Here is a 16,609-nt window from a genome sequence, read left to right as displayed (position 1 = left end):
TGCAGGTGTGTTCCAGAGAGATCTAGGGAGATCCAGTGACCCCCCCTGGGCTGTTTTCAGCCTGGAGCAGGGGCTCAGTCCACTGCTGCTGGGAGAGCAGGTCTGCCAAGGGGCACAGGCTGCAGCCCCATCCAGAGGGTTGTCGCACCTGCATTGCATAGAAGTCCCTGCAGCTCTGATTGTTTTCGCCTAGAGGAGTGTGCTGTGGAGAAGGAGTACATTGGGTTCTGGTCCTTAATCAGGATTTTGAGTCATGCTCTAATGTGACTAAGAATAACACTGGGAACTAGTTCATTCTGACAGTTTAGGCAAATAATTTAACAAAATTGCTGACCAAACCAAGGAATCTGCTACAAATCATGGTAGGTTTTACTGCTGTGACTTGGAAGAATTTGATTATTCTGAGTCCTCTCACCACCTCTGGTAAATAAACTCCATTGATAATGATCTCCTTTTATGAACTGATACAGGGCATTCATTGGTTCTGCATTTGTTCATGCTGGCTACAAAATCTTAATAATGTGAGAACTCTATTGTCTGTTACATCCTACTGCAATTTGGAAAGTTTAGTTCTGAAAAGATATGGTGTGGAAAAAGCTCCTTTCATCTGTTTTGATCTCTGTATGTCTTTTCAATCTTGTGAAATAGGCAATAACATAACATTTTTCAGGTAACCAAGATAAAAGGGGAGCACAGGAGTGAAATAAACAAAAATAAAAGAAGAAAAAAATCCTGTTGCATTAGAAATAAGTTATTCTTGAATGTATTCATGGTAATGTGAATCTCCTATGCATGCCTTTTATCAACTCCATATATTATTTTTATTTGATTATCCTCTAGTGCCCTTCTGAGGGGCTTGAAAGAGGCCCACCTCTTCCTTGCCTCAGTCTGAGGCATACATCGCTATTTTAACCACTGGTTTTCTTCCAAACTTGTCTGTATCATCCAATCATAGATACAACACTACCAAGAGTAAAGTATTTTGAGCAGTTTTACTCTTTCTCCCTAAACAGCCATCAATCCTTCGAAGCATGTATTCCCTTCTCTATCAAGCTCCCTCTTACCATAACTTTTTCAAGGGTTCCTTAAGCTGCTCCGTTCATTAACAGCACAAATAGCAGGAAAGATTCCTGCAGCCCTTTTGTAAGCAAAGTTCTTTGAGGCTCTGGCTCTGTGATGGTTGGATTATGAGGTACTGAGGCTATGAGAGCTCATTTAGCAAGGCTCTTCATCTCCCTAGCCAGAATTGTTTCTCCGCTTGGGAAGCCCCCTTGCCATCTCTGCCGTCCATCACCCAGGGAGGCTGAGGATTACCTTAGGCTGGCCATGGGTTGTTTCTCTGTGCATGGCAGAAGAGCAGTTTGCAACTGCAGCAGGGCTACTTCTTCATCCTTCTGAAAGTCCATTGGAGCAGCTGTTGAACAAAGAATAAAGGGAAACAAAACAGAAATACAGGTAGCAGTAGCATTTGATGCAGCAGAAGTATTCCTTTCCCAGGCACTGTCCCAGTACCAGACAGTGAAACTGAGCTGTAGCAGCCGTCTGGCTGCCCGGTTGTACAAATCTATCCGAGGTGGATTCAAGGAACTGTTCTTTTCTTCACAGTGTAACTTATTATTGATTTCTCTCCTTGCACCGTTTTACTTGGGCAGGCAAGGAAGATTATCTCTGGGATATGCGCCATCCAGTTACCTTGATTGTACTTAAGAGATTACAGGGGTATAAATGTGGTGCAGCTGGAGGTCAAGGCTGAGACTACACAGCCTTGAGCGCTTACATCTGTTGCACTTCTGATACATTTACTCCTCGTGATTCTCTGTTTAATTTATCACTTGCTTCAGGTTAATGTATTGCCCAACCACAGCATTCAAAGATTGCAGAGGGGAAAAACTCTGGCACTGGACTGAAAATTGTAAGATTTGAAAAACAGGAATGTTGAGGGTTTTTTTTTATTTGCCTTATTGACGAAAGCACCACGGTCCTGCTTGTGTAGTGTTATACCAGCTATGCTGAACCCTGCCTAGTGTTTTCACTTAGTGATATTTCCTGTGTCATCAGCACATTTTACTACACAAAGGAGCACTGGCTTGCTGTACAATCCTTGTCATCTTTTATATCCTTCTGTCTTCAGGGTGTAATTGTATTTATTTGTGTCACAGGGCTTCTTATCACAGTAATATAATAAACCATATTGAGCATTTCTTGAATATAAAATTCTATAAAGTATTAGCAGACTTACAGGCTGGTGAGTTACTAAATGTAGATGGTATGGGGCTGTATACAGTGAAAACAATGCATTTCTCTTCCCTTCCTCCTCTGTACTTCTTTCCTTCCTCCCTCCTATGCTCAGCTCCCCCCAAACCCAACTCTTTTAATTGATTGATGCTTTTGGGCTTCTTGACTGATTTTTTTTATTTGGTGTTCATTCAGCCTTCTGTGAAAACAGACTCAACTGCGTTAAAAGCAGATAATTTTGGAAAAATGTTAGACTGATCATGTTGGTATCTCTGTGTTAAAAGAAATAACTCTTAAGCAAGGTGGATGTTTTTAAGAAGTAATATTTGATCATTACTCTGTACCTGCTGGCAGAGTTCTTGGGTGCTTGCTTTCCATTGCGTGGCTGAATATGCACAGTTCCTTCAATGTCACGCACACCCTCAGACTCATTTATTTTGTCTAATAGACTGGGTCTGTCCATGTGATATGAAATTTCTTTGAAGTGGTGCTTATCTTTTGGCACAATTGGCCTTCCATACATGTCTAATTATTTCTAGTATCACTTTGAAACTGTCTTTGTGTTTATTTGAACAATTGTGTTCTCTGCTACTGATGTAAGGTACAAACATAGCAGCTTGCAAGTCCCTGAAAGAGCAGGAGTAGTATGATCTGTCACTGGGTGCCTTATTTAATCACACCAGTTTTTAATATGTAGTCTTTGATCACTTTCAGGATTCATTTAGCATTTTTGTAGAAAAGTAATTCTGATTTAACAGACTTCCAGCTGCCCTTAATTCTTAGTCCATGATCATGTTAAAATTCATATTTGTTTGGAGATTGTTTACTTTTTTAGCATAGTGAAGAAACTATAGCTCTTGAATTAAAAAAACCCAAACCCAAAACAGAAACAAAAAAAACCAAATCATGTCTTTTTAATAATATTTATATTTGCATGTGTAACTTTTCAAGTAATGTCAATAAGGCTTGTTTTAATTTTCCCTTTTTTTCACAGGGTCATACACAACAGACATAGAAAGGATCTTGAAAGGTCCTTTTCCAAAGCATGTTCACCTGTGTAAACCAGTCCTGATAGATATTTGTCTAATCTACTCTTAACAGCTCCTGAGGATGAAGACTACTTAACTCCCTAAGCATTTTATCCTCAGTGTGTATGACCAGGCGCTGCTATAGAAGGATATTCTGATGTCTAACATAAATCTCCTTTGCTGTGATTTATACACAGTGTTTAACTCCAAGTAGATGTAGAAATTTATGCCATTTTTCTTGGGGTGGCTGTTTACATTATTTGAAGGCTGTTTTCTGTCTACTCTTATCCACCCATAGAGAAATGACCCCATGGACTTGATTGCGTAGTGGATTTTAGAACACTTTGCAGGCTTCTTTGGTTGCACCTATAGGTAGATATATCCCTGGCTTTGGGTTAGTCCACTGTCTTGAACCTATGAGTAGTTCCACAGATTTTTAGTGATGAGCATACAGGCATCTGTGCTTAGTGTGGTATAACATTACCCAGTAAAGAGAGGAGGATGAAGGAAACATAGTGACAAAGGAATTAGCAGAATATAGTGCACAAGAAGTGCCTTAGCAAACAGAACAGAGAAATCTTATGGGGTTTTAGAGGTTAAAAAAAAGGGAGTTTTAGACAATATAGCTAGTAGCATCTTAGAACTGTACAAAAGCTTACAACCTAAGGTGATGAGATAAAGTAAATGGAGAATACTAGCATTCAGGAATCTCAGTCTATTGCTGATAAAAATTGCCATTGGTGAGCTTTGCAGAAACAGAGAGAGAAGTGAAAATGGTGAGAGCATGGATGCTTGGGTCAACAAGACATGGAACAGAGCAGACATGGCAGACTGGACAGAGCAAAAGTAAAGTAGCAGAGATGAGAGGAAGGGTGTCCATGGAGGAATGGGCATGCCACAGAAGAAACAACATAGTTGCCATGGCAAATCTGGAAAAAGATTCTGCCCTGGGACACCTGAAAGTGCACGAACTCTCTCATTTGGGCAGGAAAATGAAAGGAAAGCACAAGAGCTCAAATACTGAATACATACAAAAAAGCAGAATGGAAATAAACAAAAATCTGAGTAGTGACAATAAGGAATGTTCCAAATCCTGAAGATCTCTAACATCAGTAAAGATACTTATAAATTGATTTGAATAAATCATGTGTGAGTAGCCTAATTACAGAAAAATTAGATGATCAGTGGGTCTTTGAGTAGCCTGCAGAATGTGGAGAGAGAAAGCAGGAGGTCCAGCAAGAAGGCAACTGCAGTAGTCCAAGCATGAAATCATCAACGAATAAATGCTTTCCTTATAGGATTTGCTGAGATTACAGCCTAAGGTAGTATCTGTGGCCATGAATTAGATAAAGCAATAAAAAGTTGCATTCCCTCAATCAAGATATTTCTTCTTTCTCGGATGTCCTTGCTAGTCAACTTAGTGACAGTAAGTTCTGTCTGGCAATGTTTGCTGGCATCTCATCTTCACGTGCTTGTCATCTGTGGAGTAGTGGGTGGCTGGGATGAAGGGTTGGACTTGGCATGCTGAAGACCCAGCCTCTGTATTTGTCAATCAATTCCTTCCTCCTCTTTTTAAATTCAGCTTTCCAGGATAGGAATAGTATAAGAGTGACGTGACAGTTTAGCTTTGTTTTAGCTAGATTCTCAGCAGTTTGTCATCTAGAATTTTAAAAGATTAATTTAAGTATTGAGCATAAAATGTTCAGTTTTCCCTACTTTGTCGATTAATTTTCCCAGCGGATTATATCATGACGGGCAGAAAGTGTTGTGCAGGATTATTGCAAGGTAGTGTAACTGAAGGACTGGTTTGCTTCTCAAGAGAAAAGAAATCACTGTGAAAGGAAAATAGCAGTAAGGCTGAACTGGAAATCTGGAAGTGTAAATTCTGAATGGAAGGATCAAAGTTCAGGGCAGCAGAAGGGTGATGTCACTCGCTAAACCCAGGATGTCTTAAATTCTTGCCTCAGAAAAAATTGGCATCCGGCAGTCTGAGTGTACAACCCTCTTTCTTGGTAACAGTCGCTGCCAAGGGAAGAGTAAACTCTCATTTGTTGCAGTCCAACCCTCTTTATTTCACCAGATCCCTCCAGTTTGCCCCAAATTAGTCTTCCCGTCCTTCTGCACCACATGTTTTGGCTCCCTCCTGAGATGGGAGAACCACAGCTCTGCCCATCCTCCCAGCTCTTGCCTCTGCCACCATGGGACACCAGTACAACCAGTGCTGCTCCACAAGTGCCTGGGGCAAGGAAGGCACCGGGAGAACCACAGCTCTGCCCATCCTCCCAGCTCCTGCCTCTGCCACCATGGGCCACCAGTACAACCAGTGCTGCCCCACAAGTGCCTGGGGCAAGGAAGGCACTTTACCTACATTCACTGGAGTTTTGTGTTTGTTTATGGCACTGTATAAATGTTTTATTATCATAATGTAGATGATAGCTTTGCTGAAAGCTTCTGGCATCACAGGAGAGAAAGGGTTTTTCCAGATGTTTTCACGTGAAAAAAAAAAAACAAACCACCAAACTGTTTCTTTACTCCTTCCTTCTCTCCCTGCTTCACTTCCATCCTTCCTTAACCGATAATCATGGGAGCTTTCCTCACACTGCAGAAGAAAAGATGAACTCAGTATTAGACGTGGTGTAATGTAGGCTACCCAGCCACATATTAAAGGCAGGCAATGAAGCATTCTGTACATCTAAGAGGCTTTTTAAAGAACCTGTTGGGATCAGTTGCTGTGTTTTGCTGGCATTTCTGTGTCAGAACAGTTACTATTTCATACTCAGATGGAAAGAATTAAAGTTCTGGCAGAAGGTCTGCTTCCGAGTAATTTTTGAGTGTAAGAGAAAAGAGATCTATTAATGGGATGCTGAACAAACATCTACTTTAGTACATGGTTCAACAAGAAAGTCTGAAAACAGCATTGAGCTGTCATTGATAGGAAACTTCACTTAGATTCTTCTGTATTGAGACGTGTCAGACATAAAAATAAATTTAATAAATTATTAGATATTTAATAACCATATTTTGTTCATATTAAAAATCTTCCACGTGTATTCCTTTTATTTTTATTACTGTCTTTTTTTGAACCTAAGTGCCTCAACTGCATCATGCATGTTGCCTAAAGCATGACTGCCATAATTTGCCAGATATTCAGTGTTTCTGTGTTACTCATGTTTTCTCCAGTCTTACCTGTATTCTTACAGAAATTGTTTTATTTCTCTCTTAGAGTTCTGCAAAGTTGTTTTCTTGATACATTTTTTTTAAGCCAATCTTCCCCAAACTCAAATTTTCTTGATATTTTGGTAGCTTTATTTCATATTCACTCCATTGCCTTGGTTATTTTTCTAGTAATAAGGTGCCCAGAACTGTATACAGATTGTCAGTTAAGTACCAAGGTCCTAAAATGTTTACAAGCTTTCAGTTTGTACTAGATGTCATTTCATATGTCGCCCCAACAGCTGCCTTTATGCTGCCATATCCTATTGCAAACTCCTGTCCTTTGTTTTTCTGTTTGCTAAGCTTAGTTCAGTGTTGCTAGTTCCTGATTTATTTCTTCTGTTTACAATAAGTGTTAAATTGTTTTCCCCCGTTGTGCATTTTTTTTGTCTGAGAAGTTTGGAGTGAAGAAGCTGAAAGCAAGCTGTTGCAATATCCACGCTTGAAATTCTTGAGAAATGAACGCCTAATGTTGACTCTCATGTTATTACTGTTGAACATTTAAGTGGATCTTTCTACATAGATAGATAAATTATCTTTATGTACTATAATATACATGAACTGTGTGCATGATATGTGCTACTTCCTATGTGTAACTGCTGTAAATTAGATCTGATCCTCTTTGTGCTATGTTATACTTTAACCTGGACAAAATAATTTTTAATTCTCTCAGTACCTGAGGATTATTTTTCAGATTAGCTTTGTTTATGTTGTTTCAGTCTTTCATTGATCCTCATCCAGATCTTGGAAAATAGTTTCCTTTTTTTTTTTCCCCCTTTCCTTTTTTCCCTTCTTTTCAAGAAGCCCTTTCCCATAAAAGTCAAAGCAGATCACGGCTTTTGCACATTCATGATTTTTGGTCTTCACTAAACTGGTTTGCACTCTGATAACCTGTAGCCAGAAGGCTGTGACTGGCCACCTCGGGGTGGTGGGATACAGCAGGTTGATTACTATTATGTTATATTATATCTATTACTGTCACTGAACTTTCAGATGCATTCCTTCTTCCCTCTCTTCCTTCCCCGCCTTTTCCACCTTGCTTTTTGTAAAATAGAAACGATGGGAAAATGAGTCATTTGGTATCTTATTTTTCTACAGGATTTACAAATAATTAGTACAGATGAAAACCAGGTATTTGTGGCTGTTCAGGAGTGGTACCAGACAGACACATACAACCTGTACCAGTCAGACCCGCAGGGTGTTTACTACTCTATCCTGCTGGAGAACGTCCGGAGCACAAAGCAACCAGAAGAGAATGTCCTGATCGATATTCTGGAGGTAGGTCTTTAATGCGTGTAGTCTGGCTGGAGATTTTGGGTTTTATTTTTATTGAGTATAATTAATTTTACATTAGTGTATTTTCACAGTTATCTTTAATGTAAAAATACTAGGATTTCTTTCTTATTGACAGTACATGGTTACTACTTACATGTTTCTCTCTTGCCCTGCTAATGTGCTGTGCGCTCCAAGAACTAGATTCTTGGTATGGGCTTCCATGGATGTGTAAAACTAGAAATGGCTGGGGTTTTGTGTTTTGTTTTTTTTTTTAAGATATTGAAAAGTGAAGCTGGCAGCACAATTTATTATTGAAGTAAGAAGTAATGCAGCTGCCTATGTACAGCTTTTTTCTTCTAGGTGACTCAGCGATAAACACTTCATGACTTAGAGCGGGATGTCTTTTAGCCAGTAGGGTCTTAAATAGTAATCCTGCAAGCCTTCTGCTAGGTTGTGTCAGCTATGACAAGCAAAGAACCAACAAAATCAGATATTGGACAGCAAATCCACATGCTTTCAGTAGGTGTCTTGTGCCAACAGCATTTGCTATGAGACAAACTCACCTGTAAACAAATCTATCCTGGATTTTAACTTCACTGCACGTGACAAAAGAAAAGACTGAAGGATATAGCATTTTGGAAGAGTAGACCAAACTGTTATCAATTCTGTTCCTATTGATGATGACATTTAAATGTAACAAGGTGTACATTTGCTCTGGTCCTCTTTGCTCTTGTAGCGTGTAGCCCTGGCCATTATCAGGATATCAAACTAATGGACCTTTGGGCTGACATGGTTTGGCCACTGTTACTCTCTCATCTTCCTGGTGTTAGTTTAAAAAAAAAAAAAATCTTTATAAGTGCATCAGACTTCTCTGGAAAAGGTTTGTAGTAATTCAGGGTACGAGTCATACACTTATAGAGCTGTTAAATGGCTGTAATTAGATGACTCTTGGTGGAGGAAAATGATAGTAATTTTTTCCTCCTTATCTCCTTCATCTTTGTTTAGCTTTTACTTTCCAAATGGCTGTAGTAAAACAAAAGGGTGTATCATTACCTATGATTATTTTCTAGATTCTCCCTTTTTAGAAATGAGGCCTCTTAATGAGTGAAGCTATACATTGTGCGTAGCCAAATTCCCACAGGGTGCATTGGTTTGCAGCTCTTTGCTCCTGGTCACTTTTGTGGGATGCAAAGCTAAAAGGGAGTCAGGTGCAATCTCTTCTCCCTGCGTCACCTATAGCATGTCGTTTCAGAGAAGTTGTACATTGATGCCTCCCCTGGCTGTCCTTTTGTCTACAGGAGTTATTTACCTAATTCAGTTTCACTGATGATTTCAGAATTTCACAGTGTTACTGAGGGCATATTTGATAATGCACGAGAGAGAGATCCTAGATTATTGTGGGTGCTGGATTAATTTGTAGGGTTGCATTAAAAAGAAAATTTGGACATGATAAAGAGTAATTGAAAGAGAATACACATGGAGCCATGCAGTTCAATTTTTAGAGCTATTTTTGGAATAAAACTGCATTATAGGAGAACACTTTTATTTGCTTACAGCCTACAGCTTCCACATAGCTTGTACAATAAACAATTAGTGTTCATCTTCTTTACTAGAATGTGATCAAGTACTCATAGCTGCAAGTGGGTTATTGACAGTACAAAATAGCTGCTAAACATAACATATTGCAGTCCTTGAGGATGGGATTTTTTTGGCCTAGTCTGACATTTCTCTCTGGGCATTTAATGCAAGTATGCCATCTTGGGAAGAGGAATCTTCAGTGCAACACAGAGACAGTCCTCAATGGTTGACAATTTCTCTTTCCACCAGAGCATAATTGTCCTTAAAATTTGCGCTGTTCATCTTTGTTGCCTTCTGCTGACTTAACTTCATCTTTTACTTGTACATCTGCTATAAAGTCTTCTGTAGTTTTCTACCTGCTGCATTCATTTTCTTTTACATGCTTTATCTTTATTTTGTACTGAATTTCTTTTCATGTTGCATGTGTGAAAGGGGAATAATTCCCAAATACTTGTTAAAGAAGGGAAAAAAAAAAGACAGGTAAAGTATTAAGTGACTGTCCAAAAGGAGCATGCCCTTGAAGTTTGTGACTGCACAAAAGGAGAGTGTCCTTGAAATTGTATCAAGTGCTGTCAATGTGAACCAGTCACAAATTTGACATAGGCATATTTGCAAAATGGGCATACTAATGTAATACTTAGAGATTGGATCTCTTTATGACTCCTCATATGGGTAAGAGCCACACAAGTTGCAGTATATGTTCTTCATCCTTTTTCCCCCAAACAACAAATTATATATATTTAAATTTTAATCACAAACTTCTGTTATATAGCTCTATTTTTTGTATTTCAGTAACTGCTGCTGATAAACGCTGTGGGGCCATCTGAGCAGTGCTCCTTGCTACCAAGCAGTATAGAATATTATTTGTCTGCAAAAATCCGTAACATAACAATGCAGCAATTATGTGTCACAGAATACATAGTCATAGCAGAAAACCTGTTTAGCAAAAAGATTTATAAGGTACAAAGTGCTTTTCTAAGAGTACTGGGGAACCACTAAGCCCTGAAAACTGTTTTGTGAAGTAGGTGCTCTGAGAACCAATCCAAAAGTCAAAAGAAAATCAAAGGAAAGGTACTTTGAATTTCCTTGTGTTCATCTGTCTTGGGTAGCTACTGGACTGCTCATCAGAGTAACTGAACACTCCACAATGTTGTAATGTCTTCTTTTCCATAGCATCTTACTATTAATGTGAATCTTTTCCTCCTTGGTAGAAAGATACTAATCTTCCAATTTTAGATTAGGGAACTGAGTCAAGGATTAGAAAGTACAGAAGAACGTGGCTGCCTCAGCATCACAGTTGAATCCAAAAGATAGATTTGACATACAGCATTTACAGTATTGACAGAAAGAGTCAGGCATGTATTGACATAGGTCACAGGACAAATGAAACAGAAAATACTACTAAGGTAGTGGGGTATTTTAAAGCTGCCTTTTTTTACACACCATAATGTTATATTAGTTGTTATTTTTTAGGCTAATGCACCACTCCAAACATCATGCTTCTGAACTTGCTCTGAAGATAGATGCCTGAAACTTATTACTTCAAGCAGGGTTTATGCCTTTCATTCAACATAGAACTGCTGAAGTGCTGGTAGGCTTTTATCTTTCTGTAGAGCAGCAGTGAGAGAAGTTAACTGAGACACTGGAAGAAATTTTTTCATAACCTTTCTGTCTGATAGATTCAAACACTTATGTCCTATATTCTAGAGAGGAGAGGTTACCCTAGCGCTTGGTTAGGTTAGAGATGGAAGTGGGAATGGAGAAAAATTATAGCCCGACTCCACTGAATGATTATATGGAATTATTAAATATTCATTAAACAAAGAATGAGAAAAAAAGAGAGAGAGGAAACAAAAATATTCATGATGCAGCACTGGTTTTGCCATCCAGAAATGGAGAGGGAAACCTCAGTTGCAGTCCCTGATCTAATTATTGTTTAAATATTTAATATTGTGTTCACTGGAAGACAGACACATACGGAAATTGAACCCCAAGTCTACCTTCCCAAGTAAATGTTTGAAGTGCCAGGCTTTTCAGTCACATTCATTGCTGTGCCATCTCGGGAAGATAGAATATGTAAATAGGCCCCAGCAAGATGAAAGTGCTTTGAAAGTAAAGGAAGCAGGTTCCTAGTTTTTTCCCTCCTGTTCCTTTTCTCACCTGCACTGCAAAGTAGTTGACTATTATAGTTTGTTTGACTTGGAGGTGCTTCTGAGCTTCCAGCGTCCTGGATGGGTAAACCAACCACACATGCATGGCATTTAAGGAAGAAGGAACTCATGAGACAGCAGGGTGCTAAAACGTCTATACAGAATTTGGTTATCTAAATGTAAACATATCTAAATGTAAACATAAACATATAGGCTGTTACCGTAACCAGCAGAGAATTCTTATTCTTTGTAGATTTGGGTTGCTTCCTTAGAAAAAAGCCTGTATTTATAAACAATAGGTATCAAATCTGTAGCCTGCTGGAAGGGATGCCTTCTCTTCACCCTAAATGCAGACTTTTGTTAAATGAACATCAAAAGGAGTTCATAACTGGTAGTTGGAAAAAAAGGAAAGGAAAGAGTAAGTATTTCAGATACAAAATAAATAGAAAGTCCAGGAGTGAATCACGTCAGCGAGAGGCAAATATTCCTGATCATGCAAAGAGCTGGCTATGTTGTGAATTTAGTTGTAGTGGATGCTTCAGTTTTGTTAAATGTCAGCACATAAGCAGATTAGAGAGCTGCACTATGCTGGAGAGGGTGTATGAGTTGATGTATATTTTCAAGAATTTTTCAGAAATTCAAGCAACCTTGTAAATAACTACAAGGGAATCAAGCACTCTTAAGGAAACCTTCAAATTTAATACCAGATCTTATCTCATGCCGTTAGGTGGAATATTAATGCATAACATTTATGTTAGGGCTAGTACTAAACGTATTATGGTGCAATTACTGTCAGGTTGCTTCTAAAAATTATCCCATTTAACTTTGACACTCTGAGTTGTAATAATTTTCTAATACAAATTGTTTTGAAATAAAATAACTAAGTTTGCCCAAGAGAAGAGAGAGCCTGTACGCTTTTTTTTTTTTTTTTCTTTATCCCCAACGGTTAAACAGGTGAAGGGAGACTAAATGTGTGGAGGTAGGCTGGGTGTGGAAGCTTTTCAAGTGCTTGAGAGGTTAATTCAGCCCTCAGTGTTTCTTTCCTGGATGATCTGTCTGCATTTATTTCCTACGAAAGGCAATTGTGCTTCCTAATTCGGTGTTATCTTAAAGGATATTATATTGTATTTTGTTATTGTAACCTGTTTGTGTACTATTTATGTGATGTGGGTCACATGACTTCAGTGTAAAAGTCAGGTTGCTGTTATAAATTGCCAACATCATTTGTAGAATAACATTCTGGAGATGTCCACTTAAAAAAAAGCAGAACTGTAATTTTAACAGTAGTATCTTAATTTTTGCTTTTTGCTGTATAAACTACATGTCATTTGATTAGCCTTCTGACATTGAGAGAGCTGTATATCCTTTTTAAATACATTTAGAAACACAAATCAGTTGGTAATTATCCTCCCCTTCCCCTTTCTCCCTTTCCTCTTATACTTTTGCCCTCTTTTTTTCTTTTTTTTCTTTTTAATGGTATCATTCACTTTCCTAGTGGAAAAGCTACCCGAGGTACATGGTTCAGAGCCACAAAAGAGCAGCTAATCAGGGACAATCCTTGTTGGAAAAAAAAAAAGTGTATGTGCTGGTCATTAACCCTCTCTCCTGTATGTTTCAGGTCAGAGGTGTAAAAGGAGTCTTTTTGGCCAACCAGAAAATTGATGGGAAAGTTACAACGCTGATAACCTACAACAAAGGCCGTGACTGGGATTTTTTAAACCCTCCAGACATTGATATGAATGGCAAACCAACAAACTGCAAACCTGTAAGTGGTTCTTTTTAGCCTATCCTTTCTCTAAAGTGCACAAAAACTATTTTTGTGGTAGGATGCACAGTAGTTCCAACAGCCCAAGAGCTTTGTGCCAAGTTTACCAGCCTAACTAGTAGGCCAATCTACTTGCTTTGCTCGAGCAGTGGTTTCACAAGCTGTTAGTCCAGTCATCTTCTAGAGTGGGTAGCCAGGACTCTCTGTTGTGCTGCATTTCTTAATGTGGAGCTTACTTTGTCACAAAGAGGACGTTCTTTCTTGTGTGTCAACCACACAGCCCGGTTGAGAATAATCATGACAAGACATTTATGGCTGGATATAAGTCAAATAGAGTTTACCAATGGCTCTTCTTTTTCCATCTTTCATATTTTTGTTTCATCTTAAACCAGGGTCCCCTGTTAAAGGGAACTCTTGGCAGCTGCTTGGAAATAAACACCACAGTTAACTGCATGAAGAAGTCCGTTCTTACTGTAAGATTATGTTATTTTAGCTTGCTTAGATGTCCCAGCTACCCATAATATTTTGTTATTTGCAAGGATGTACTTGAAAACCCTGTATGTTTTCTCACACAGTCTGCTCCTGGGGTCTCCAAGATGGGCAAAATAAATGGTTTTAGTCCTGCTGCTGCCAGAGATTTGATCCCTCTCCATGTAATGGAAATGGAGGGCTGGAGCTGCTGGCTCCCTTTTGAAGAGTTTAAGACCGTGCTCTATGTTTTGAGCCTGCAGGGCCTGATCCAGAGCTCTCTGAGATGAGTGGAGGGATCAGAGTGGCAGCAGCTCCCAGGCAGGGCTGGCAGCCGGCTCCTGGTAAAGCCCATGGTCAGATCGCTGTGAGCAATATGACCTCTGAGTGCCACTGCACAAAGAGCAAGAAGCAGTAAGTTGCTTAGCAAGGATTGATGATCAGATGTGTCCAAAAGTCATTATGCTATTTTTTCATACTGCTTTTTTTCTAAAAAAGACATTTCAGTACAAACACTTAGTTTTAATCATCATTTTACCAGTTACCTGGGACCAAAAAACATGCAATACTTGTTTTTTATACAATAATTTCATCCTGACTTTTTTGAGTTTGGAAATCTTTTTGCTGAGACAGTGGCAGACTATGCAGACATCACCAGAGATTCTTGTTAGTTAGATAGCTAAGGTTAATATTTCAGACTGGGTTTTAGCTCTGTGGGAGACAGACATTCTCTTTCTCCACAAAGACATACAGTGCTAAAGCTGCTCAGACTGGGCTTTCATTACTGTTGGAGCATAACTGTTACCAGTTGTTTGTTTTGGTTTGTTTTAAACCTGTTGTCTTCTTCCTCCCCAAGCCTGATTGCTACCTTCACCTCCATCTCCGCTGGGCAGACAATCCCTATGTGTCAGGAACAGTTCATACGAAGGACACTGCACCAGGGCTCATAATGGGGGCAGGTAAATGCATAAAATCATTTTTTAAGACCTGAAATGTGGTAGCAGTTCTTTGTAGATCTATAGTCTTTTGGTTTATAATAATACCATGCTAGAAACATTGCCAGTATAAGGCTCTCCCTGCAGAATAACCCGTTATGGGATCTCTTCATCAAATAATAAAAGTTAGTTCAAGTCCCAGAGCTGTGTCTTCTAGTGTTCTACATATATAGAACCGTAACAGCATACATTATCTTTCTCTGTGCTGTGTAATATCTCCTTCCCTGTTTGTGCAGTGTGGAGGAGTGACGGGGGCTGAAGGACTTGGCCTGCATTCTTTTTCTCTACAGGTGGGGTGTAGGGACTCCAGCATCATGAATAGCACAGCAAATCCAATCAACTGATGTAAGCAATGGCCAAGCCTTTGTTCTTTATGCTCAGATACAGATAATTTGTCTTGTAATTGTCATTAATTCCCTTTTTGCCTAAAGGGAGATGAAGCGAAAGAGGCAAATGTGTCTCTGTGTTGGGAAGAGTGCTGGTTGTGGCTTCTCCATTATAATGCACATAGAACCATGCTACTGTGAAGTGGCATTTAATAAAAGAAATGCCATTGCAGTGTTGGCTACTCATCAAGAAAAATATTCACATAACTCTGTTTTACTTTGTATCCTTGCGATTCATCTATTCATTTAATTTAATTTTCTGTTTCTTTATTTCAAAATTATTGAAATGATAACTGTTCTAAGAGGTCTTTTAAATTGCATTATTTTCTTCTTATGGATTATGTTTAGATGAAATACACACATGTACTGCTTCTCTTTTCCTAAAAGTATATCTGTTTTTAATCAATAATGCTTTCTGCCTTAGCTTACACTATTCTCCTATAAATGGCTTACTAAATTGAAAATTTCCTGAGAATATCAAGGTGAGCATATTTGGTGTTGAAAGAGACCGACAGCTGCCATTACTTCAATATAACAAGATTTCAAGTTTTCCCCTTGTGTAAATGGAGTTTAAAGTATTTTACCGGAGGCAGACCTACCTGGTGAAATGCTGCTATGTTTTTATTGAAACGAATGAGACTAAGAATTTATACAGTGTCCTTGTAGATACATTTCTGTTAGGTGTTTAATTCACATTTTATGAATTGCAATATTTAAAGAAATAACTTTTGTCTCAGGCATCTTCTTTTCATGTAAAGGTACTCCTATTCTAATATAGGTTCTTACTTTTAGCCTCCTTATATTGCACCTGAATGCCTTCTAGTAAAAAATTAAGAAATGAGGTTTAATTAATTAGTCCGCTACTTCTATTTCATTTTTCTCTGTTCTTGCATTATAATCCGATGTGGTGAACTGATATTCATTGAGATGTTGGGTTGGTTTCATTTGGATGGGTTTTGTGGAGTTTTTTTTAAGTGCACTGTTCTCTGAGACAATATTAGGGATGGCAGGTTGGGGAAGAGTATTTTGCCCCTAGTTCCTTCCTAGAAGGGGGTGAGATTTTATCACTGTGACATTGTCTTTCTTGTAAACTTGTCAACAGCTTTCCTCAATGTGAACATGAGGGAGCCTTTTTGATGACACCCATCTATAAACTTCTATGTTAAAACTGCCTTGATTGTGGAGCAACCTATTGTGTAATGGAAATGGTAGAGAGGCACCATCACTCATAGCAGCTGGCTAAAAAGCTAGGGGGGATGGTGTGGAAGTGAGGAAAAATTTGCCCAAGAGTAGTGCAGTATGTCCTTTCTGTGGTAGAAGGTCATGCAGTTGCAAACAGAGCCAAGGGGCCTGTTTTGGAGTCTTAAATACCTTGAAGAGCACCTGCATCCCCTTGCCAACAGACGACCTGAATCAACTCTGATTTTGACTTGCATTTACATGATTTGGATGCTCAGGTCATCTAGATTCAGTACATATGTTCAGTCTTATATGGCAAACCTGATAACCTTGTAAA

The 16,609-nt window shown here is 38.8% G+C and overlaps 1 protein-coding gene across 1 annotated transcript in view; it reads left to right on the top strand.

The window, feature by feature from the left end:
* The window catches only part of SORCS2 (sortilin related VPS10 domain containing receptor 2), a 387,507-nt gene that overhangs the window by 306,313 nt on the left and 64,585 nt on the right, over nt 1-16,609 (top strand). Inside the window, exons 9-11 of the mRNA XM_009643235.1 lie at nt 7,575-7,754; nt 13,098-13,244; nt 14,569-14,671. Coding sequence (XP_009641530.1) covers nt 7,575-7,754; nt 13,098-13,244; nt 14,569-14,671 — 430 coding nt within the window. The remainder of the gene's footprint in view (nt 1-7,574; nt 7,755-13,097; nt 13,245-14,568; nt 14,672-16,609) is intronic.

The sequence above is a fragment of the Egretta garzetta genome, unplaced genomic scaffold, assembly GCF_000687185.1.
Source record: "Egretta garzetta isolate BGI_Z169 unplaced genomic scaffold, ASM68718v1 scaffold107, whole genome shotgun sequence".
Lineage (NCBI taxonomy): Eukaryota > Metazoa > Chordata > Aves > Pelecaniformes > Ardeidae > Egretta > Egretta garzetta.
Note: the sequence above shows the minus strand (reverse complement) of the source record. Positions and strands in the feature narration are given on the sequence as shown.